The 22,851-nt window shown below is 36.8% G+C and overlaps 2 protein-coding genes across 4 annotated transcripts; one reads left to right on the forward strand and one right to left on the reverse strand.

The window, feature by feature from the left end:
* Positions 1-113: 113 nt before the first annotated feature.
* On the forward strand, positions 114-13,148 carry LOC137010857 (target of Myb1 membrane trafficking protein-like). 3 transcript variants are annotated; one of them, XM_067373251.1, is made up of 17 exons: positions 114-221; positions 2,806-2,890; positions 2,968-3,046; positions 3,124-3,273; positions 3,342-3,476; positions 5,267-5,287; positions 6,231-6,368; positions 6,741-6,857; positions 6,952-7,085; positions 7,176-7,230; positions 10,125-10,242; positions 10,314-10,383; positions 10,468-10,543; positions 10,633-10,686; positions 12,185-12,244; positions 12,518-12,554; positions 12,644-13,148. In XM_067373251.1, exons 1-17 carry the CDS (start codon positions 170-172, stop codon positions 12,784-12,786), a joined length of 1,524 nt encoding a protein of 507 aa, XP_067229352.1. In that variant the 5' UTR covers positions 114-169; the 3' UTR covers positions 12,787-13,148. The 3 variants fall into 3 exon arrangements, with proteins under 3 accessions (XP_067229352.1, XP_067229354.1, XP_067229353.1); XM_067373253.1 differs by lacking the exon at positions 10,633-10,686; XM_067373252.1 differs by lacking the exon at positions 5,267-5,287.
* Positions 13,149-15,748: 2,600 nt separating this feature from the next.
* LOC137011121 (heme oxygenase-like) lies at positions 15,749-20,033 on the reverse strand. Its single transcript, XM_067373743.1, has 7 exons — positions 19,920-20,033; positions 19,776-19,820; positions 19,498-19,609; positions 18,048-18,263; positions 16,345-16,617; positions 16,160-16,262; positions 15,749-16,078 (listed from the first exon to the last, which is right to left on the reverse strand). The coding sequence occupies exons 2-7, from the start codon at positions 19,814-19,816 to the stop codon at positions 15,975-15,977; spliced, it is 849 nt and encodes a 282-aa protein (XP_067229844.1). The 5' UTR covers positions 19,817-19,820; positions 19,920-20,033; the 3' UTR covers positions 15,749-15,974.
* Between the last annotated feature and the right edge of the window lie 2,818 nt (positions 20,034-22,851).

Genomic DNA, 22,851 nt, shown 5'->3' on the forward strand with positions numbered 1-22,851 from the left:
TAATATCTGATTGTTTCTTGTGTTATGAATTGATTCTAAAAATGATGAAACTTAAATATTCGCGCGATATTTGACATAATATCTTTATTGCACTTCCTTCTCGTGAGCGCGCGTTCATGGTTCAGTCATATGTGAGCGCGCCGCGTCACTCAGACATTTTAGCTCACAGATGGAGTTTCTCATCGGCAGCGTGTTTTCGTCTCCTGTCGGACAGCGGATCCGTAAGTGTTTTACAGTAACAGTAGTTCGTGTGTGCTGGAGTCGCTTAATAATAACTTTTTTAAGTCGCGCGCGCGTGACGGAGTGATCAGACGCGTCTCACGCGCAGAGAACCGAGTGATGCGGGAAAACTAGTAAGATATCAAAACAGAGGAGTGAAGAGATCCGTTAATGTGATGAAGTCAGGCTGGTGTTTAATGAGGGTCAGGTGGGACTGTACTTTCAGGTGTAATGCTGATGCCTGTTTATAAACGGCCAAAGTTCATTGTGCTGCGGAACTGTGTCAGAAGCTTCGTTACTTTTTAACAAATAATGACACTTCCTCTTTTCACTTTCTCACTGTGTTTATTTTCTCTTTTTCACATTAATGTAATAAAAACACCTCCAAAGAATGTGGTTAAAAGCAGCTGACAGTCACATGAAAGAGAGAGGGGGAGTGTGTGTGTGTGTGTGAGGTCTCAGCTGGGTGAAGCTCATGTTTGTTTTAATCACGTGGTTTGGATCAACTGTATCAGGCAGAGAAATAGAGTATACAAACTGAAATTCATCAGTAAGATTTTTTGCATTGTGACTATTTTCATAACAGGAGAAAAATCTTCAAGATTAGTAGTAAAACCTCATCCCCGCTCTCTAAATGTACTGTTTATTTAGGCCTACTTTATTGATTTCCTTATTTTGCAGTATACAGAAAATTGTAAAGAAATGTATTTTATATGAGGTAACAAAACACATACAAACAGTACTGGTCAAAAGTCTGGAAACATTAAAGGGTTAGTTCACCCCAAAATGACAATAATGTCTTCAATTACTCTCCCTCGTGTCGTTCCACACCCGTAAGACCTTTGTTCATCTTCAGAACACAAATTAAGATATTTTTGATGAAATCCGATGGCTCAGTGAGGCCTGCATAGCCAGCAATGACATTTCCTCTCTCAAGATCCATTAATGTACTAAAAACATATTTAAATCAGTTCATGTGAGTACAGTGGTTCAATATTAATATTATAAAGCCACGAGAATATTTTTGGTGCGCCAAAAAAACAATATAATGACTTTTATAGTGATGGCCGATTTCAAAACACTGCTTCAGGAAGCTTCAGAGCGTTATGAATCTTTTGTGTCGAATCAGCGGTTCGGAGCGCCAAAGTCACGTGATTTCAGCAGTTTGGCGGTTTGACACGCGTTTCATAACAGAAAAGATTCATAACGCTCCTAAGCTTCCTGAAGCAGTGTTTTGAAGTCAGCCATCACTATAAAAGTCGTTATATTGTTTTTTTGGCGCACCAAAAATATTCTATAATTAATGACAGAAAATTCTCATTTTTGGGTGAACTAACCCTTTAAGGTTTTTTTAATGTTTTTTAAAAAAAGAAGTGCTCACCAAGTCTTCATTTATTTGATCAAAAATACAGTAAAACTAGTAATATTGTGAAATATTACATTTAAAATAATTCTTTTCTATGTGAATATACTGTATGTTAAAATGTAATTTATTCCAAAGCCGAATTTACTCCAGTCTTCAGAAATCATTCTAAGATCATTTCTTATTATTATCAATGTTGAAATCCGTTTTTGCTGATTATTATTATTTTGCCGGGTTTTTTTAGTTTTTTTTTTTTTTGCAATATTTGCTTTTTTTTTTTTTTTTTTTTTTTTTTTTTAATGAAACACTGCCATTCAAAAGTTTGGGTTAAATAAGATTAAAAAAAAGAAGAAAGTAATACTTTAACTCAGCAAAGGCACATTAAATAAATGCATTAAATAAATTGCTGAAAATAAATGCATGACTTTATAGTCATCAAAGAATCCTGAAAAATATCAGTTTCCACAAAAATGTGAAGCAGAAATGTTTCTTGATCATCAAATCATCATATCAGAATGATTTCTGAAGGATCATGTGACACTGAAGACTGGAGTAATGATGCTGAAAATTCAGCTTTGATCACATTTTACAGTATATTCACATAGAAAGTAGTTATTTTAAATGGTAATAATATTTCATACTATTTCTGTTTTTCACTTTATTTTTGATCAATGCAGCCTCGGTTGAGCGGAATAGACTTCTTTCAAAACAACATTAAACAACATCGTAATAATTTCAAACATTTGACCACCAGTGCACAAAAGTAAGCTATTTTCTGTGGATGTGCAAGACTTCTGATTTATTAAGTAAATAACTCGAAGACTAACAAAGTGCAGTAAACAGTAGTGTTTATGATTAAGATAATAAATTACAATTACATGATAACAAATACCAGTTTGCAGACTGTTTTTGTACAGCTAAAGTAACTGAGACCGGAAGCCTCTCTGTTTCAAGCTACAAATGCCCACGCTGCAGGTGGATAAATCTGTCAGTATTAAAGGTCACATTTCTCCTGACATCATCTGTCTGAAAACCCCTTTGACAGAAAGAGTTTCACTCCTTAATAGGTCAATAAAAACGGCATGACATTTTGTAATTCTGTAATGTGTCTGATAATTTATGCATGGTGGTTTTTATTTAACTCACTTTGCATTTGTCATTGGTTGCATTTCATATGAATTAAACATTTTCTTCATGGAGTTTATCGGTTGTTTGTGTGCCAGAGAAAGCCACCAGTTCTGCCCTGCAGTCGGAGGACTGGAGCCTCAACCTGGAGATCTGTGACATCATCAACGAGACCGATGACGGGTGCGACTCCATCACCTCCAGTTATCACAGCGACGCCTGCCTCTTTCTGTCCTCTGAATGTTTATGTTGTTTTTCAGACCCAAAGATGCAGCGAAAGCTTTAAAGAAGAGAATTGTGGGTAATAAGAACTTCAGGGAGGTGATGCTGGCTCTGACTGTGAGTGTCTGTTACATCACTTCCTCTACAGGACCGCATGTGTGTGTCCTCCATCTTAAGATGGTTCTTTGTTTCAGGTTCTTGAGACGTGTGTGAAGAACTGTGGCCAGCGTTTCCATGTGCATGTCTGCTCTAGAGAGTTTGTGGAGGGCGTCCTGGTCAGGGCAATACTGCCCAAAAACAACCCACCCATGATCCTTCACGACCGAGTCCTGAGCCTCATCCAGGTGAGTCTCACTGCAGGTGTTGTTAATGCAGCGGCTCCGCTGAGCATTAACGCTCTTCTGTGTTGCAGGCGTGGGCCGATGCCTTCCGGAACATTCCAGCTCTGTCTGGAGTGGTGAGCGTATATGAGGATTTGAGGCGGAGAGGCCTGGAGTTTCCAATGACGGATCTAGACGCCCTCTCTCCCATCCACACACCCAACCGGGTAAATCTCACATCCACAGTCGTCCAGTGTTAGTTAGCGACTATGGAATACATGAACGGTTACTTCCTGGTTGTCGTTAAGCCAGCTCGGGCATTTCCGGTGAACTGTTAGCTGTTCATTATGTAGTCGCTGTACCTCGACACAAAACCATCAATGGTTGACTTTTTAATATTGTATTTATATTTTAATGCAGTTATCACATTTACCTAATTTGCCAATAAACCAGTTTTATTGATTGCAATAAAGACGAAGCTATTGGGATTGTTTAAAAACGCCGTATCTGTAATTAGACACACACAGCAAATGTTATTTTTAATGTGATGACCACAAACATTATTTGTTCATCCTTCTGAGATTGTGCCCATTGTAAAACCAAATGTTTTAAAATGTAGGAAATTCAACATTTGATAGAAAATACTTATTTAAAAATGAAAAAAAACACTAATTAGCACTTTAACCAGCAGGTGGCGGCAAAGTAGCATTTATTTGCGCATAAATCAGCCATTTCCTCTAATCGCTTTTCACTTTGTTTTCAACTAAATATTAAATATTATAAAATAACTAGGTTTAAAAACACATTTTGTCAATTTGAAGTATGAAATACTCACAAAATCTCCTGAGAAACAATAACTTTTCTTGTGAATGAATGACACAGAAAGCAAGCGCCGCTCTCTCTTTATAATCACTGAAGCTGTCAGTCAGTGCAGCACAAGATCAATGATTTATGCACACTTGTAAAAACACACTAAAGTGCACAATAAATATTTAATCTTTGAAGCTTTTTTTCACATAAAAGTGTGAAAACTGATGGTCGAATTGAATTTAGTCGAGGAGGAACACTGAGGTACGTCTTTATTTATTTATTTTTTATGTCGTCTTACGTTTGAATAAGTAAATTAATGCTATGTCTGACTATTTAAGTGACTATATTCTGATTATAAACTAAATATTACACTACTGATGCTCAACACACCAGCACATGACTCTCAACGGAGGTTTTCCAGCTGGATTATATTAATGCTGAAGTTCTAAAGAACGCTCCGTGCATATAGTCCATAGTGGAGTGAAACATTGCTTTTTTATTCTTATCAGGGAATTTTACAACAATGCTTTCCAGTCATAGAAATTAAAGTGCCCATATTATGATATTTTTAAAGATACATAATTATCTCTAAGCCCCTCCTTTCTGAGAGCCTGCTCTGCTCTGATTAGTCAGATGGCCCAGTCTGTTGTGATTGGTCAGGATCCAAATGCTCATTATCATATCTGAATCTCAGCACTTGATACACAGTGATGCAAAACTCTTCCAGTCTCAGATACAACGACAGTGATTGAGGGCGGGGCAAAGAGACGCTGTTCAGCCAGTGAAGGCCATAGACTGGCATTATGCAAATTAGTTGATCTTTGAAACTTTGCAGACCTTTTACATTCACAAACATCTTTATTACACACTACATGAAAGGGAATATCCCAAAAAGCATAATAGGGGTACTTTAATAAAAAGTCTAGTAGTTTTCGATAGTGAATACTAGGACTATTTCTAAAGTACAGCTGTTTCTAAAGCACACAGTGCCATCTGCTGTTAAAAACTAAGCTCAGAACCTTGACCTGAGGCACTACAGTGATCTGTCACGCCACATTAAAGAGCACCAAAACTACATGTATTGTTTAAAATTGACAGAATTTAAAGTTAAGTCTTCGTTTTATATCAAAAGTAACCTGATCTCTCTTATCTGTTGGCACGCTGTCTGTGTCCTCTTGGTTCTGCGATGCATCTTTCACTGCGTGAGAAAATGGACGTGTGGCGAACAGTGAGTTTGGCACTGCAGGACAGCATTTTTTGTAGTTATGCTAAACGTTATGTTTTATGCTATGTCAAAGGGTTAGTTCACCCAAAAAGGAAAATAATGTCATTAATTACTCACCCTCGTGTCGTTCCACACCCATACGACCTTAATTAATCTTCAGAACACAAATTAAGATATTTTTGATGAAATCCGTTGGCTCAGTGAGGCCTGCATAGCCAGCAATGACATTTCCTCTCTTAAGATCCATTAATGCACTAAAAACATATTTAAATCAGTTCATGTGAGTACAGTGCTTCAATATTAATATTATAAAGCCACGAGTATATTTTGGTGTGCCAAAATAAAGAAAATAATGACTTATTTAGTATTGGCCGATTTCAAAACACTGCTTCAGGAAGCTTCGGAGCGTTATGAATCTTTTGTGTCGAATCAGTGGTTCGGAGCGCCAGAGTCACGTGATTTCAGCAGTTTGGCGGTTTGATCATGATTCGACAAGCTGATTCATTGTGCTCCCACATTTCATTTGCACTATGCACTCTGAAGCACCGTGTCTTCTTCTATTGGATTCGATCCGGGAGGGCTGCATTACAGTACTGCGCTACAGCGCCCCACTGGTCAAACCGCGTTATCGCAGGCCCTTCAAATAGGTCATTCAGTATGAGATCAAAAGACTATTCGACAACAAAAAGATTTTTTGACAATTCTTTATTAATAGTCGATAATGTCGACTAATCGTTTCAGCCCTAATTCACGATGCAATGATTTTTTGTCCCAGCCCTAGTGAATATATAGAAGAGCAGCGTGAACATTCTGCTAAACATCTTTTTTTATGTTTCACTGAACAAATAATGTTGGAACGACATGAGATTGAGTAAATGATGACAGAATGAGCATTGCTGTGTGAATCACTCCTGTGTTTCTCTTCACTCTTCATCATCTCTCATAGAGTATTCCAGAAAATGAGATGTCTTCCTCATCGGTGTCCCCGCCTGCTTCTAGGACACGCACTAACTCGTCACCAGTGGCACACACTCCTCAGTGTGTCCCATCGAACGGACAACTGACCCCCGTTTCACCTGAGGAGGTACAAACACACACGCTCAGCAGGGAGTGATTCGTTAAAGTCGGCATGAAACTGAAGTTGTGTCGTATATTGAAATTAAATGCTTCTGGAACAAGAACAAATGTAGGGTGGGGCTTGATTTTGTCCGTGGGGAATTGATTGAATGGTTTGCTATTGGTGGATCTAATAAGAGTGACAGGTTGCCCCATCTACTGTCAGAAATGGGAAATGCATCCTGTTTCACCAAAAGAGGGGAATATGAAAGCACAGGCAGGAAAAAGACAAATCGCACACTGGTGCTCGAGAGTTCAGGGGTTTGAGATCAGTGAGTTTGGTTTGTATGGTTTGAAGTGCTCAGCGTTTGTGTGTTTGTTCTGACTGGTTTCCTTCCAGAAGCAGAAGCTGAGTTCTGAACTGGATCTGGTCAAAGGAAATCTGACCGTCATGACTGAGATGTTGAATAACATCAAACCTGGAGAAACTTCAGCATCGGACACAGAACTGCTGCAGGTGTGTGTCTGTTAGCGTGTGTTTTAGTAGTCGTGTAACGTGTTTTGATCATGGCTAACCTGGTCACTGTGTGTGTGTGTGTGTGTGTGAGCAGCAGCTGTATTCGGTGTGTAAGCAGATGCAGCAGAGGGTTGTAGAGTTGATTCCTAATCTATCAGAGGACGAGATGATCGGAGAACTTCTGCTCATCAATGATGATCTCAACAACGCGTTCATCCGCTATGAGAGGTGCAGTGATGCTCCAGTGAAGAGCGAGTCTAATCCAGTGTCCAGATCTACTGTAACACTTCCCCTCTCTCTCTCTTTCTCTGGTTGAAGGTTTGACAGGTTGAACATGCAGACATCGAACACAGAAGAACAGCAGGAGTCACAGGTAAACCTTCATCTGTTCTGACTTCCAAGTAAATCAGGCAATCAGAAATGTCTGATGTTAGAGTAAGTGACATTTTTCCAGTAGGTATTGGTACACTTTAGTATGGGGAACAGTCCTCCCTTGTAACTAGTTGCTTATTAACTTGCTGTTTATTAGTACCTATAAAGCATGGTATCCTGTTTGTCTCTGTCAGACATTAAAGCTCCATAGTGAACGTGATTGTGTCATCAAGTTTTAATCAGCGAAGAAACCTGTGCTGTTTTATCCTCTGAGCCAAACAGGAATGATTGTTGATGCTTAGTCCCACCCCTGTGCCCAGATTAGTTGAAACTATCATCTACTCAACCAATAAACACAGGTTTTGGTCTTTTGATCCACCAATTAGCATATTTCTTTGCAAATTTGAACAGAGCAAGTGAAAGTAGTTGCATGCGTGCATATTTGCGTCCATTAAAACAAACACAAAATAACAGATTTGCATGAGTGTGTGTGAGTGTGTGTGTGTATGTGCGAGTGTGTCACTTTTGCTTCAGGGCTCTGTTATTATATAACAGTGTTTCTATTTACTTTACTTCCTGAACTTTTTTGGACACATCTACATTGTCAGCAAATAAAAAACTCCAGTGGTTCACTGAAAAGTGCCTATATTAATGATGTAATAAATGGCTATAACTTGCTTAAAGATTGTTACATGAAGACAAAATTTCATCTGGAAATCTAGAACACCCAGGTGTAACTTTATAAAGGGAAAAATGATGTTCTGTTTGAGTTCACAGTAAAAAAAAACACCAAAATTGTGCTGATGGTTTTCTTAATTCTGTTAAATTCATCCATTCTCAGACAAAATAAATGTAAATTTGAGACGTTAAATGAGCTAGATAGAAACTTCAAGCACTCCTGTTTAAAATGGTATATGATGCTGACCGCTAGAATGGGTTAGAAAAACAAAGAAAAGTACAGGCGAGTCAGGTGACCCAAAAATGTCCTAGGTCTTTAATTCATGCCTTATTCTGCATGACCATATTCTACAATACCTTAACTTAAACACCACAACAACTACCTAAATATCTATTAATAAGCAGTAAATTAAGAGTTTGAGGCAAAAGTCGTAGTTAATAGTGAATGTGTTCTCCATACCAAAGTGTTACCAAAAAAATGTTATAAGCCATGAACCAAACATACCAGCTATAAGGTTTATTACAACATTACAAACTTTGATTTGAAGTAAATTATTTGAAAATTAGACAAAAAGACTGTGAACTTAACAGCTGTAATGAAGGAAAGAACTACAATCCCATGAAGCATTGCAAATTACATGAATGAAAAATATAAAAATATTTATTTAAACTTGTTGATTATATGTATAGAAACAATATACTTAACTTTAAGTTAAAATGCATATTTTGCAATAAGCTTAAAATATATTGTTAATGGGAGTGGGCATTCCCTGCAAGCTCTTTTTGCATGATTTACTCGCTGTTTACTCTAATTTTCTGTATGGCATCATGGGTAAAATGTTTTTTTCACAACAAATATCAGCTGTTCAACATGATTATTTTTAAAGGTGCCCTAGAACATTATTTCACAAGATGTAATATAAGTCTAAGGTGTCCCCTGAATATGTCTGTGAAGTTTCAGCTCAAAATACCCCATAGATTTTTTTTATTATTATTTTTTTAACTGCCAATTTTGGGGCATCATTAACTATTCACAGATTCAGCGCGCGACCCCTTTAAATCTTGCGCTCCCTGCCCCCGAGCTCTCCACTATAATACAGTGCATAAACAAAGTTCACACAGCTAAAATAACCCTCAAATGGATCTTTACAAGATGTTTGTCATGCATAATGCATGCATGCGTCGGATCATGTGAGTATAGTATTTATTTGGATGTTTACATTTGGTTCTGAATGAGTTTGATGGTGCTCCGTGGCTAAAGCTAACATTACACACTGTTGGAGAGATTTATAAAGAATGAAGTTGTGTTTATGAATTATACAGACTGCACATGTTTAATAATGAAAATAGCGACGGCTCTTGTCTCCGTGAATACAGTAAGAAACGATGGTAACTTTAACCACATTTAACATTACATTAGCAACATGCTAACGAAACATTTAGAAAGACAATTTACAAATATCACTAAAAATATCATGTTATCATGGATCATGTCAGTTATTATTGCTCCATCTGCCATTTTTCGCTGTTGTTCTTGCTTGCTTACCTAGTCTGATGATTCAGCTGTGCACAGATCCAGACGTTACTGGCTGCCCTTGTGTAATGCCTTGAACATGAGCTGGCATATGCAAATATTGGGGTCATACATCTTAATGATCCCGACTGTTAAGCAACAGTCAGTGTTAAGTTGAGATTCGCCTGTTTTCCGGAGGTCTTTTAAACAAATGAGATTTATATAAGAAGGAGGAAACAATGGAGTTTGAGACTCACTGTATGTCTTTTCCATGTACTGAACTCTTGTTATTCAACTATGCCAAGATAAATTCAATTTTTGATTCTAGGGCACCTTTAAAAATAACCTGAAATAATGCAAACGTATGGCTTCAACAAAACCATAAACCATTGATTAACAGCCTTGACCTCACATTAGCACTGTCTTTAATGGATAAAATGAAATATATCTGGAGAAAATGAGTAGAATTTTAACTTCTCACTGCTGCTCTCCATATACATGTGGAGTTTGATTTGGACCAATAAGAATTTGCGTTGGGCGGAGCTACTTAGCTCAACTGCACAGAAATAGAAATGAAGCAACTGATTAAATGTTGGTAAAATTATATTGCCCAATAACATCTATAGAGATTGTTTGTAATTGTATGATTGTATATTGATATTCTGCACATACTTATGCAATGATTTTATGGTTTATGTGACCAGACTGAGAACGGAAACCTTATTGACCTCAGCCCTGAGTCTCCATTACCCAATCAGAACACTCTCCCAGCTGTCAATCAACACGAGCCCCACCCCTCATCTGACCTCACACACAGTTCAGGTAAGAGAGATCCAGTTCTGCAGTTTCATTCAGTGCAAGACCTGGATGTAACCTGTGTGTGTGTGTCTCAGCGCCTGAAGATGAAGAGTTTGACATGTTTGCTCAGACGAGGAGCAGCTCTCTGGCCGAACAGAGGAAGAGGTTTGTGTTTGACGTACATCTGAAGGTCTTTAGAGGGCAAGTGAAGTGAGGTGTGTGTGTGACGATGTTGTGATGTGTGTGTAGTGTGCGGTACGAGGACCCCGGAGCAGTGGAGGGTCTGGCTGAAGCTCTGGACACGCGGCTGCAGGTCACGGCAGGGGTCAGTACACACACACGCTCCCTCACATGACTCTGATCACGCGTGTACGGTACTGTGTCTGATGTGCTGGAGTGTGTTTGTGTGTGAAGGGCGGCGAGAGCGACTGGGTGCGTCAGTCTCAGTGGATTTACAGTGAGGGTCTGGTGGGTTTCACAGAGTTGCCACTTCACGCTTCGATTCATTCAACTCAAATGAGACACAAACTGCAGCAAATATCAGCACTAAAACGCCCGAACACACACACACACATAAATAAATAAATTATATATATATATATATATATATATATATATATATATTATATATATATATATTATATTATATTATTAAAAAGTGTAATAAAATAGGCTTATTTGACTTACTTTAATGCTGTGGAAATTAATATAAGTTTATAAATATAAGTAATATAAGTCTCTTATGCTCATTAAAGCTGCATTTATTTCATAATAAATACAGAAAAAACAGTAATATTGTGAAATATTATTACAATTTAAAATTATGGTTTTCTATTTTAATATACTTTAAAATATAATTTATTCCTGTGATCAAAGCTCTTCAGTGATCTTCAGTGTCACATGATCCTTCAGAAATCATTCTGATATGATGATTTGATGCTCATGAAACATTTATGATTATTATCAATGTTGAAAATAGTTGTTGTTTAATATTTTTTTGGAACCTGTGAGACTTTTTTCAGGATTCATTGATGAATAAAAGGTTAAAAAGAACAGCATTTATTCAAAATATAAATCTTTTCTAACAATATATATCTTTACCATCACTTTTTATCAATTTAACATATCCGTGCTGAATAAAAGTATTTTTTTTTACTTTTTATTCATCAGAGAATCCTGAAAAAGTCTCACAGGTTATAAAATAATATTAAACAGCACTGTTTCCAATATTGATAATACATCATCATATCAGAATGATTTCTGAAGGATCATGTGACACTGAAGACTGGAGTAATGATGCTGAAAATTCAACTTTGATCACAGAAATAAATTATATTTTAATATATATTGAAATAGAAAACTATAATTTTAAATTGTAATAAAGTTTCACAATATTATTGTTTTTTCTGTGTTTATTATTAAATAAATGCAGCTTTAATGAGCATAAGAGACTTCTTCAAAAACATTAAAAATAGTAATGTTTCCAAACTTTTGTCTGATAGTGATATAATATAATATAATATAATATAATATAATATAATATAATATAATATAATATAATATAATATAATATAATTAAACTAACAAACCTTGTAAAATATCCATGCACGATATCATGCATTTGATGTCATTTCTTTAAGAGCTTAAATTTCCCTTATTTGGATGGCAAAATGTGATTGAAATGTAAACTGCACCATTATTTCAAATAATTGTGATCGGATCAAATAATCTCAATCAGATGATTGATCAATAATCACGAGAGGCCTTTTATGTGGAGCAGATTTACGCTGTCAGGTGATGGTTGGTTGGGCGTTGTCTGTGTGATCTGTGTGATTTGCATGTGCTCACAGATGAACGGAAACTTTTTACAATCATCTCTAAAGGATCAGCGTCACACACAGGTGATCAATAATTAACAAACGTGAGATCTTGTGAGGAACATTTGTGGTGTTTTGTGTCCTGTCAGGCTCCGGCTCCACGCAGCTCCGCCATGGACGACATCGAGAAGTGGTTGTCTGCAGAGATGGTAAAGAGAGATCTGTTTTTACACTTCACACTATGAGCAATGCATGCGAGTGTAATGCTGAGCTGCAGCGCCATCTGCTGGAGTCACAGCACAGCGCACACTTTACTGGACCTATTGTGATTTTAATCTCTCTCCTGACACAACTACAAAAAAGGCAAAATGATCATGATATTCACACACAACTTATGTAACAGAATATCCATGCATGATATCATGATAAACTGCTAGAATTTCATTCTAAACATATTTCTGGATGTTGATGATGTTTTTCAGCCTGACATTGATGACAGTGAGGGTGTGACCAGTGAAGGTGAGAATCTGCTGATGTTTATTACTCATTATATCTCATTCACACACACTGTAAGTCATTCATCGTGTTCTCTTTATTCTCGCTGACAGAGTTTGATAAGTTTTTAGCAGGCAGAGCTAAAGCTGCAGATCATCTTCCCTCGATGAATAACAGCTCGTCCGCCAGCGTCAGTCTCCCAAGCCCTCGACAGCCATCGCAGGAGCAAAACCACGAGCAGATCTTCATGCTCTGAGAGCCGCAGCATGCAGCACATCACACAGGAAGTGCCGCCGCAGTAACGACTCACTTCCTGTGCTCGTATCCTCATTGAGGAAGACTCCCACAGCAGATCCTCATCTTCATTTCACTCTAGTTTTGTTTCTAATACTGAATTTGGCCTTTAATGTGTGTGTTAACCTTTTGACTACTCTATACAACAACCAATAAGCTGTTGTTGCATTTGTAAGTTAATTTTTATTAACGTGCGTTTTCACTGATTGTAAAAAGCATTAATTTATGTTGTAAATTAGCCATGATGATGGAAAGGACTTCTGTCTGTCTTCTGACTGAATGTCATCATAATAAATAGACACTATAATATTCATGATTGTTTGTGATTTGTTTGATGGTTGTCTAGCTGTGTCTATAAATGATGCCAGAATTTAAATTTTTGTTCCAAAGCCAAACAAAAATTATTGTGGGGACTGAATATATGATGGAGAATCAGATTTAAAGTCACCATGAAATTTAAATTATTATTATTATTTTTTATTTTTTTTATGGAATATTGCAATATTTATTATAAATGATTAATATATTTTTATTTAAAGAGAAATATGTTATAATGGTTTGTTAACATTGCCATTTAGTTGTGAAAATGTTACTTTTAAAAAACATTTGTTCATGCAGACATTAAGGGAACATTCAACTGTATCATTCTTCTAACATTATGGGAACGTTACTTTTGAATGTTCTCTGAACGTTCTGAAACAAGTAGTAATATGTTAGATGGACGTCTAACTAAATTGTTTCAGAAAAAAAGTTTAATGATTGATGTATGAATGATGTTTTTGCGCTAATGTTTTGAGAACATTATTAAAGGCCCGGGGCCTCATTTATAAAACTTCCCGTAGATTTCATCCTAAAAGTGTACATGCATGCAAAAGCTAGATTCTGCTTACACACAAATGTTTTCAGATTTATAAAACCATTTGTAAGCCAGAAACTGCACAAAAATCCCTTTATAAATTACACGGGATCTTATTCGTATGTGCGTCTCCTCCCCAAAATCACCACATGTGGAGCTTACAATGCCTAGTTTTACATATTTTAACAGCTCTGGTTTTACTATGCATCTGCATATCATTTCCATGCATATTCCCATCCACGTGACACTGTGCACCGTCGAAGGAAAGACATTAGGGAAATATGAGTTATGCGAATATTTGTGCCATACACATTACATTGCTAAAATCATTCAGCATCCTTGCCTTGTTTTTGAATAAATAAATCAAAATAGTATAAATTACATTTTAGAGAAAGATTTTTTCAATCTTTTCCACTGGCCAAATAGTATTTTTAATTGCTTTATATTTGAATGGAAACAGATAGGCCTTATTGCACATTATTGATCAAAAATATTTTTGATACGCTGATTCATAACGCTCCGAAGCTTCCTGAAGCATTGTTTTGAAATCGGCCATCACTAAATAAGTCGTTATTTTGTTTGTTTTTTTGGCGCACCAAAAATATTCTCATGGCTTTATAATATTAATATTGAACCACTGTACTAGACATAATGAATATGCACGATATTTTTATCGTGGGCATTTCAAAATACCATAAATAATAATTTATTACCAATTATTTGAAATTGTTATAATGCATTTAAGAATACTTTCCCATCAACCATACCGCTGTATTCTGCGTCAAAAGAACGCGCTCAGATGTAAACAAGCCCAAAGTACATGAGAAGCACATGGCGGAATGAGTGAAGGAGACGCGCTGAATGAAAGTGCGCATTCACTCTCTGACAGCAGAGGGCGCTGATGGAACAGCAGAGTGCAGCGGTTACCTAGGGAACGCCATAAACAAAGCAACTGCGCTAGTGAAGTTTTTAAAATGCCTCAAACATATATTTTAATCTAGACTACAACATGCCCTAATGATTAGAAATGTTCTGATTATTTTTTTGTTGTTGTTCATTAAAACTTAAAAACATACAGCTTCATTAGTTAACATGTTAATTCATTATTACCAAACTGACAATGAAAAATAATAAAAAATAATAATTTCTTAGTTACTGTTTAATAACATTACTAAAATCAAAAGAACTTATTTAATGGACCTGAGATAAAACTAACAATGATCAGTTGTGTTTCTAAACTAACATTAACAAAAAATAATACTTTCTGTACTAACAAATGTAGCTATTGCTCAATCTTAGTTAATGCATTAAATAATGAGACCTTATTGTAAAGTGTTTCCTGTTGTTCTTTATTGTATTTAAAAAAAAATGTGTTATTACAAAAAGAGTTCTTAAACCTGTTATACTATGACAACACTTTTTTTTTGCAACTTATTTCAATATCGTGATAATACCATATACCGTGATAAAAGCTTCAGCAATTAATCGCAACATGAAAATTTGATACCGTCACATGCCTACTCTGTACTCACATGAACTGATTTAAATATGTTTTTAGTACATTTATGGATCTTGATCAAATGTCATTGCTGGCTATGCAGGCCTCACTGAGCCATGGGATTTCATCAAAAATATCTTAATTTGTGTTCTGACGATGAAGGTCTTACGGGTGTGGAACAACAAGAGGGTGAGTAATTAATGACATTATTTTCATTTTGGGTGAACTAACCCTTTAATGTCATCTTATGAAATAAGGCCTCACCATTTAAGGTGGTTTTCCTTCATCTGCTGTCAGTTCCTCAGCTCACCATCGGTGTCGCCAAACTGCTCTGTCTCCAAAATGTTTGTTAGTTATAGTTAATGGTGTGAAATGGCCTTTATTTTATTAAGTTAGTGCAAGAAAAAGGAATTAAGTTTTGTTAGGACCACAAACGATAATGAATGCTTTAGCGCATTACAGTTGAATGGATTCTGGTTGGCTGTCAGTGTTTTTATGACCTACAACAATATAGTTCTGAATATAAAAGAATAGCCACACCACAACTACAAGCCAAGAAATAATGCAACATTTAAGAAAAATGAGTAAGATTTTATTACAAAAATAAAATATTAACAATACAAATCCATATATACACAGTTACAAAATGATTCTGACAAAGGAAATTTCTGTCATTTGAATAACTATGAACTAACATACAATCACGTTTATTATTGATGATATGAATAATAACACATTTGTCATCTCCAACTTCATGTTTAAAAAGTGCTAATGATGAGGTGGTTTGAACAGGAGTTTAAAAGGCGTAGACCATCCCGACGGCCAGAACCACAAACACACCGAGCAGCGTCCGCAGGAACCGCGGCATGAGAGACAAGGAGCTCTGCAGCGCTTCATCACCTGAGGAGAACGTGACAAAACACTTCAGTCTCGGCAGACCGAAACATGCAGCAAAAGCACAAAGACGAGACAGTGTTTTACCTGCTGTCGTTGTTGTGTTCTGCTTGTGTTGTGTGCGTCTCTGTCTCATTTCATTCTCCGTCTCTGACGCGCAGCTCACCGAGTCCTGCAGCTCGTTAAAGACCTGAGGAACAGAAAACAAACTGATCAGCTCATCCACAGCAGCTGCAGTCGCTTGAGCGGAAGGAGCTTGAGCAGTCGCTCACCTGGATGTTGAGCTCGAATGCGGTGACGGCCTCCTGCAGCACGCCGCTCCTCTGAGTCTCCGTCAGCTCGATGCTGTTCATGCGGCTCCTGTACAGCTGCTTGAAGAGGTTGGGGCTGCTCACACCGGGAAACGAGAAGAACGACAAGCCCTCTCCGTTCTTCAGCCCTAATGACTTCTGCGTGATGCGGCCCAGCACCTGTCCGCCCGACAGGTCGCCCAGGTAGCGCGTGTACGCGTGAGCGACCAGATATTCAGGGTGATTTCTGCCCACCTGAGACACGACACAACCGATTCAGAGCAAAGTCACGATACTCTCGAAGGACTGACCTTTGACATTTTAAAAGTGATACTTCACAATAAGGTTCCTTTTGTTAAAGTTCACCCAAAAATCTTCTTTCAGACGAACACAATCAGAGTTACATTATAAAATATTCTGGCTCTTCCGAGCTTTATAATGGCAGTGAATGGAGGGTGAGATTTTGAAGCCAAAAAACTCCATCCATCCATCATAAAATTAATCCATACGGCTCCAGGGGGTTCTGAAGCAAAGCGATGGGTTTTTATAGGTTTATAAAGGTTTAAATATGGATATTTTTCTTACAACAACCCATCGCTTCGCTTCAGAAGGCCTTTATTAACCCCCTGGATTACGGATGGATGCACTTCTTTGGGCTTCAAAATCTCACCCTCCATTCACTACCATTATAAAGCTTGGAAGAGCCAGAATATTTTATAATATAACTCCGATTGTGTTTGTCTGAAAAAAGTTGGCTTGATGGCGAGTAAATCATGGGATAATTTTAATTTTTGGGTGAACTATCCCTTTAAAATTTATTGACTACATTAGTTCACATGATGCAACACTTCTAAAGCATTTTATTGTCACCCCCATTTTTGAACCTAGACATAAAAGTGCACTATCCAAACTTAAATTGTTATAATTCATGAACACTTTTGAATACAGACATAAGGTTGGTCTCTTTTTAAAAAAGATTGTTGTGGCAGTGAAATAATTTCAAAAAATGAAAGTATAAAAAAGTTTAAATTTACTGTAAATAAAATGTACTGTACTATTTTATTATATTTTATATAAAATAAATATTTTACAATATCGTTTTTAATCCAAAATTGCTATAAAATTAAAGCCATATGTCTCAATAAGTTTTGTTCCAAATTTGTTGATATGAAAAAAAATTCCTATGCAATTTTATTTCGGCGTTATACCAAAACAAGCCACCGGGTGACACCCAAACTCCATTGAATTGAACAAATGCATAAATTTCTCTTTCAATATTACTTCTATAACAAAATAGAAGTAGAAAATCACCAAATATGGAATCTTGAGACTCTTTCCAACGATATGCATTTTGTCAAGATTATAAAAAGTTAATTCTAAAAGGGGGAGGAGACCGGTAAAAGATTTTTAAGTACAATTTCTATAGTAAAGCAATGTCTGATTTCAAATGGTTGCAAAATTACATAACAAATACAGTGGTCAAATATCTATTTAGGAGTCTTAGACCTTTCCAACGATATATAATTTGTCATGATTAGATTTTAATTGTAATAAAGTGAAGTAAACTTAGGCGTCCCGTACACGGGACGGTCACAGTTCTTAAGCAGGATTCTCAGTCAATAATCTCAAAATGGCCAGAAATCAATAGATGAATTGTCTCAGTGTTTCTGCAGCTCTGTGCTCACCTCTCTCAGTCTCTGGGCGTATCTCAGAGTGGCGGCCGGCACAGTGATCTTCTCCTTCCAGTTCTGGCCGTAGAAATGCTCCAGGTCTTTCTCAATGGAGTCCAGCCGGCCCAGTTCCTGTGGGAAGTATATGGGAGCCACGGCATCATGGGAGGCGTTCCTGTCCAGCGCTTCCTCCAGCGCCTCGTATATCTTATACAGCGAGCACAAGAGCAGCTGAAACACAGAGCAGAAGAAACCAGGTTAGATTCTACAGGGATTCAGTATGAAGACTAAATCTGACCAATCAAATAGACTGGTGAACAGCTAGTTGTGTTGGTGTGTTGTGATTGGTCAATCCAGTGTTCTAGTGGTGATAATGTCAGTAGGTTAAAGGGTTAGTTAGTACTATGTCGTTCCAAACCCGTAAGACCTTCATTCATCTTCAGTACACAAATTAAGATATTTTTGATGAAATCCGAGAGACTCGTCCATAGACGGCAATATAACCAACACTTTCAAGGTCCAGAAAGGTACTAAAGACATCGTTAAAACAGTCATGTGACTGCAGTGGATCAACCTTAATGTTATGAAGAGACGAGAATACTTTTTGTGCGCAAAAACAAAACAAAAATAAGGACTTTATTCAACAATCTCTTCTCTTCTGTGTTATTCTCATATGTCGTTTACGTCCAGCGCTTCCAGGTTCAGAATGCCGACTCATTATTGGCCGGCTCCTGTGTCAGTATCACACGCATGCGTCGTGTTGATCATGTGATCAGCTTTGGCCAATACTGAGCCGGAATTCTGACGTAAACACGAAAGCTTCACTGTGCTACTGCGTCACCTGCGTAAGATAATGACAGAAGAGATTGTTGAATAAAGTTTATTTTGTTTTGTTTTTGCGCACAAATACACTGCAGTCACATGACTGTTTTAACGATGTCTTTAGTACCTTTCAGGACCTTGGAAGTGATAATAACATTGCAGTCTATCAGAGGTCAAAAATTTCTCAGATTTCTTAAATATCTTAATTTGTGTTCTGAAGATGACAGAAGGTCTTACGGGTGTGGAACGACATGAGGGAGAGTAATTAATGACAGAAATTTTCATTTTTGGGTGAACTAACCCTTTAATACTAATAAATAACATCACACAACAAAAAATCCCCAGAGTTAAATCAACTCTGCTCAGAGTACATATGGTCCCTCTCTAACCTTAAAATAACACTGAAGCAGAGTTAAAGTTAATGAGATTATTAAATTATGAATTGAGCATTAGTGATGAACACCTGCTGTTAACAAGCAGAATCACTGAAGAGAAACTCAATAACCACAAATGACTTCCAGCCACAGTTTTAGATGAAACCAACTGAAGATAAAAGACATTAAATCTCTCAGGATCTGATTAAACAACTCCAAAAACAGCATATTAACTTTAACTCGCCAAAATACGCCGCAGCTTGAATCACCTGGTACTGTCGGAGGGACACGTTTCCTCTCTGGTAGCTCAGCATCAGCTCCGTGTTCTCGGCTCGCACATGACTGTCTTTAGTCGCAGCTTTGATCTGCTCTGATAGTTCACTGAACAAGTAACAAACAATCACATTAAAGTCTGCAGCTGTAACCATCAGTACAGAAATCTTCTCAAACACACCACAACAATCACACACCTAAAACATCTGTCTGCACTTTTAAATATTCAGATAAATTTGTATTCATAGATATGAGAGCTGTCTGTTAGTTTCACCTGTCTGTGATGGCTGTCTGTGTTTTCTCAATCATCTCCATTTTTCTGAAAAACAAATCAACACTTGTGAATAAACACTTAACGGCATCATCTGATGAAGCAGACAGTACATTAAAAATCAAGGCAGACTCCAGGTTTACTCACTCAGTCTGTGTGTGTCGTTCCTCAGCGGATATCCTGAATGTGAGCGGCTCAAGATCTCTCAGTGATGTGAAATCCGAGTGCTGCTTCCTCCTCTTTTATACCTCTCTCTCTCTCTCTTTGAGTGTAACAGGAAGTCAACAGCAGCACAGTTCAGCAGAACTCAAACAAAGGCAGGGAGAGAGGGAGGAGCGGAGCTAAACATGACACGACACATTCATCAGCTCAGGAGGAGGAGAGATGTTGAAAACATGACTGGGGAGAATTTCAATCACATGAGCAGCTACAGATGTTCACATAAAAGTGTGATATATGGGATTGTCTGTTCTCTGAATGTGACTATTTATTCATATCATTATTCACATTAATGTAATATGTTCATAGTCTGTAAATATGTTTATTCTGACCAAACTTATAGCCTACTTTTATATACATGTCTTGTTATATTTATATGTGTGCACTGGAATACCAAGTTATGCAATAAAGCTGTTTCTGATTCTGAAAAAATGTAAAGATGTAGTTCAGAGGTCATGATCAGCTCTAAAACACAATCAGTGTCAGAGAGAAAGAACATTATAATAGTTTCTGTCTCACACAGAATACTGTGAGTCTGTTATGAAGATCACCTGACATAAGAGAGACCTGACACGAGATTTATTGGCTGTGATTCGCTGAGCAGCGATAAGAAACGCAGCAGTAAATCTGGACTGGAGCATGACTCAGCCGAATGTTGAAACCATGAGTCAGCGTGAACGCGCTAAACATGAGCTAGAGTGAGAGCGCGCGCTAAACATGAGGAAGCAGAAAGACAAGTAAACGTGAATCGACACAATCCAGAACTCTGAACCTTTGAACGAGCTCTTTCAACACTGATTGCATGATTCATTATGTAAACACACACACATATACATATATACACTGCCCTCCAGTTTGTGTTGTCCCTTATCAGTGGAAAAGATTTTTAATGTTTTTAAAAGAAGTTTCGTCTGCTCACCAAGGCTACATTAATTTAATTAAAAATACGGTAAAAACAGTAATATTGTGAAATATTATTACAATTTAAAATAACTGTGTACTATTTGAATATATTTGACGAAGTAATTTATTCCTGTGATCAAAGCTGAATTTTCATCATCATTACTCCAGTCTTCAGTGTCACATGATCCTTCAGAAATCATTCTAATATGCTGATCTGCTGCTCAATAAACATTTATAATTATTTTCAATGTTGAAAACAGTTGTGTACTTTTTTTTTCAGGATTCCTTGATGAATAGAAAGTTCAAAAGAACAGCATTTATCTGAAATACAAAGCTTCTGTAGCATTATACACTACCGTTCAAAAGTTTGGGGTCAGTAAGAATTTTTATTTTTATTTTTTTGAAAAGAAATTAAAGAAATTAATACTTTTATTCAGCAAGGATGCATTAAATCAATCAAAAGTGGCAGTAAAGACATTTATAATGTTACAAAAGATTAGATTTCAGATAAACACTGTTCTTTTGAACTTTCTATTTATCAAATAATCCTGAAAAAATATTGTACACAAATATTTTGTTCAATTGTACACATTAAATGTTTCTTGAGCAGCAGATCAGTATATTAGAATGATTTCTGAAGGATCATGTGACACTGAAGACTGGAGTAATGATGCTGAAAATTCAGCTTTGATCACAGGAATAAATTACTTTGTCAAATATATTTAAATAGTACACAGTTATTTTAAATTGTAATAATATTTCACAATATTACTGTTTTTAGTGTATTTTTAATTCAATAAATGTAGCCTTGGTGAGCAGATGAAACTTCTTTTAAAAACATTAAAAATCTTAGTGGTTCCAAACTTTTGGACTGTACTATATATATATATATATATATATATATATATATATATATATATATATATATATATATATATATATATATATATATATATATATACATAGAGAGAGAGAGAAAGAGGCTATATCTATCTGTCTGGGTTGTTTTGACTCATGTAGCTGCAATTTTCCCATTTTTGTCCTAGTACTCCATTAGTGGTATTAATCTGACGCACAATAGCACTTATGCTTATAGTGACACATCTGGTGATGCATCCGGTCTGGGACACTGATGGTGACGATACCATGTACTTCACTGTACAATATATTGCACTGATTTTTTTTTCCAACCATCCAGGGCTTTTCGGGGGGCTTTTGGCACACATTAGGATGCCGCAGAAGCTGGTGACACAGAGGCACTCCACTGAATAGTGTCTGAAAACTTGGCTCATATATCAAACACACTTGCACGTACAAGTATGAAACTGAGTACACATATAGACCTCATCGGGCCGAACAACTTTCATGCTCTAAGTTATACGCCAGCTCAACAGGAAGTCAGCTATTATGGGTTGTTTGGAAAATGCATGCTCTGGAATTTGATATATTCCTTCTATACGATTAATCTGATCACCGCCAAACTCTGTCAGCATGAAGTCAAGACACTGAGGATGCTAAATTGCGGTTTGGCTGTGGCGAGGCAACAAATTTATGATGACAAAAGGGAAACAGGAAATGTGTTATAATGTCTGCATACATTGATTGATTTTTATGAAACTTCAGCTGTGTGTTCTTTGTAGGAGGCTGATAATCACATGGATGTGATTATTGTGAGTCAAAGTTATAGCGCCACCAACTGGCGGCAGGAAGTGTGTCACTTTCAATATGCTTTGAGATCACCCTCTTATTTTTACCTGATTTGCTGATTTGCAATAATGTCAAGACGTGGCGAATGTAGACCTGTGAAAAGATTTTTGATATTTTCAAACAATGTTGCCATAGCAACAGATCAAACTTCAATATTTGTTTTGGATGCTTTTGAGACTCTTAGCATGCATCAAATTGCATGAAACTCGACACACGTGTCAGGATTGTCATCCATTAGAGATGGGCAAAG

Source organism: Chanodichthys erythropterus, chromosome 21, assembly GCF_024489055.1.
Source record: "Chanodichthys erythropterus isolate Z2021 chromosome 21, ASM2448905v1, whole genome shotgun sequence".
Lineage (NCBI taxonomy): Eukaryota > Metazoa > Chordata > Actinopteri > Cypriniformes > Xenocyprididae > Chanodichthys > Chanodichthys erythropterus.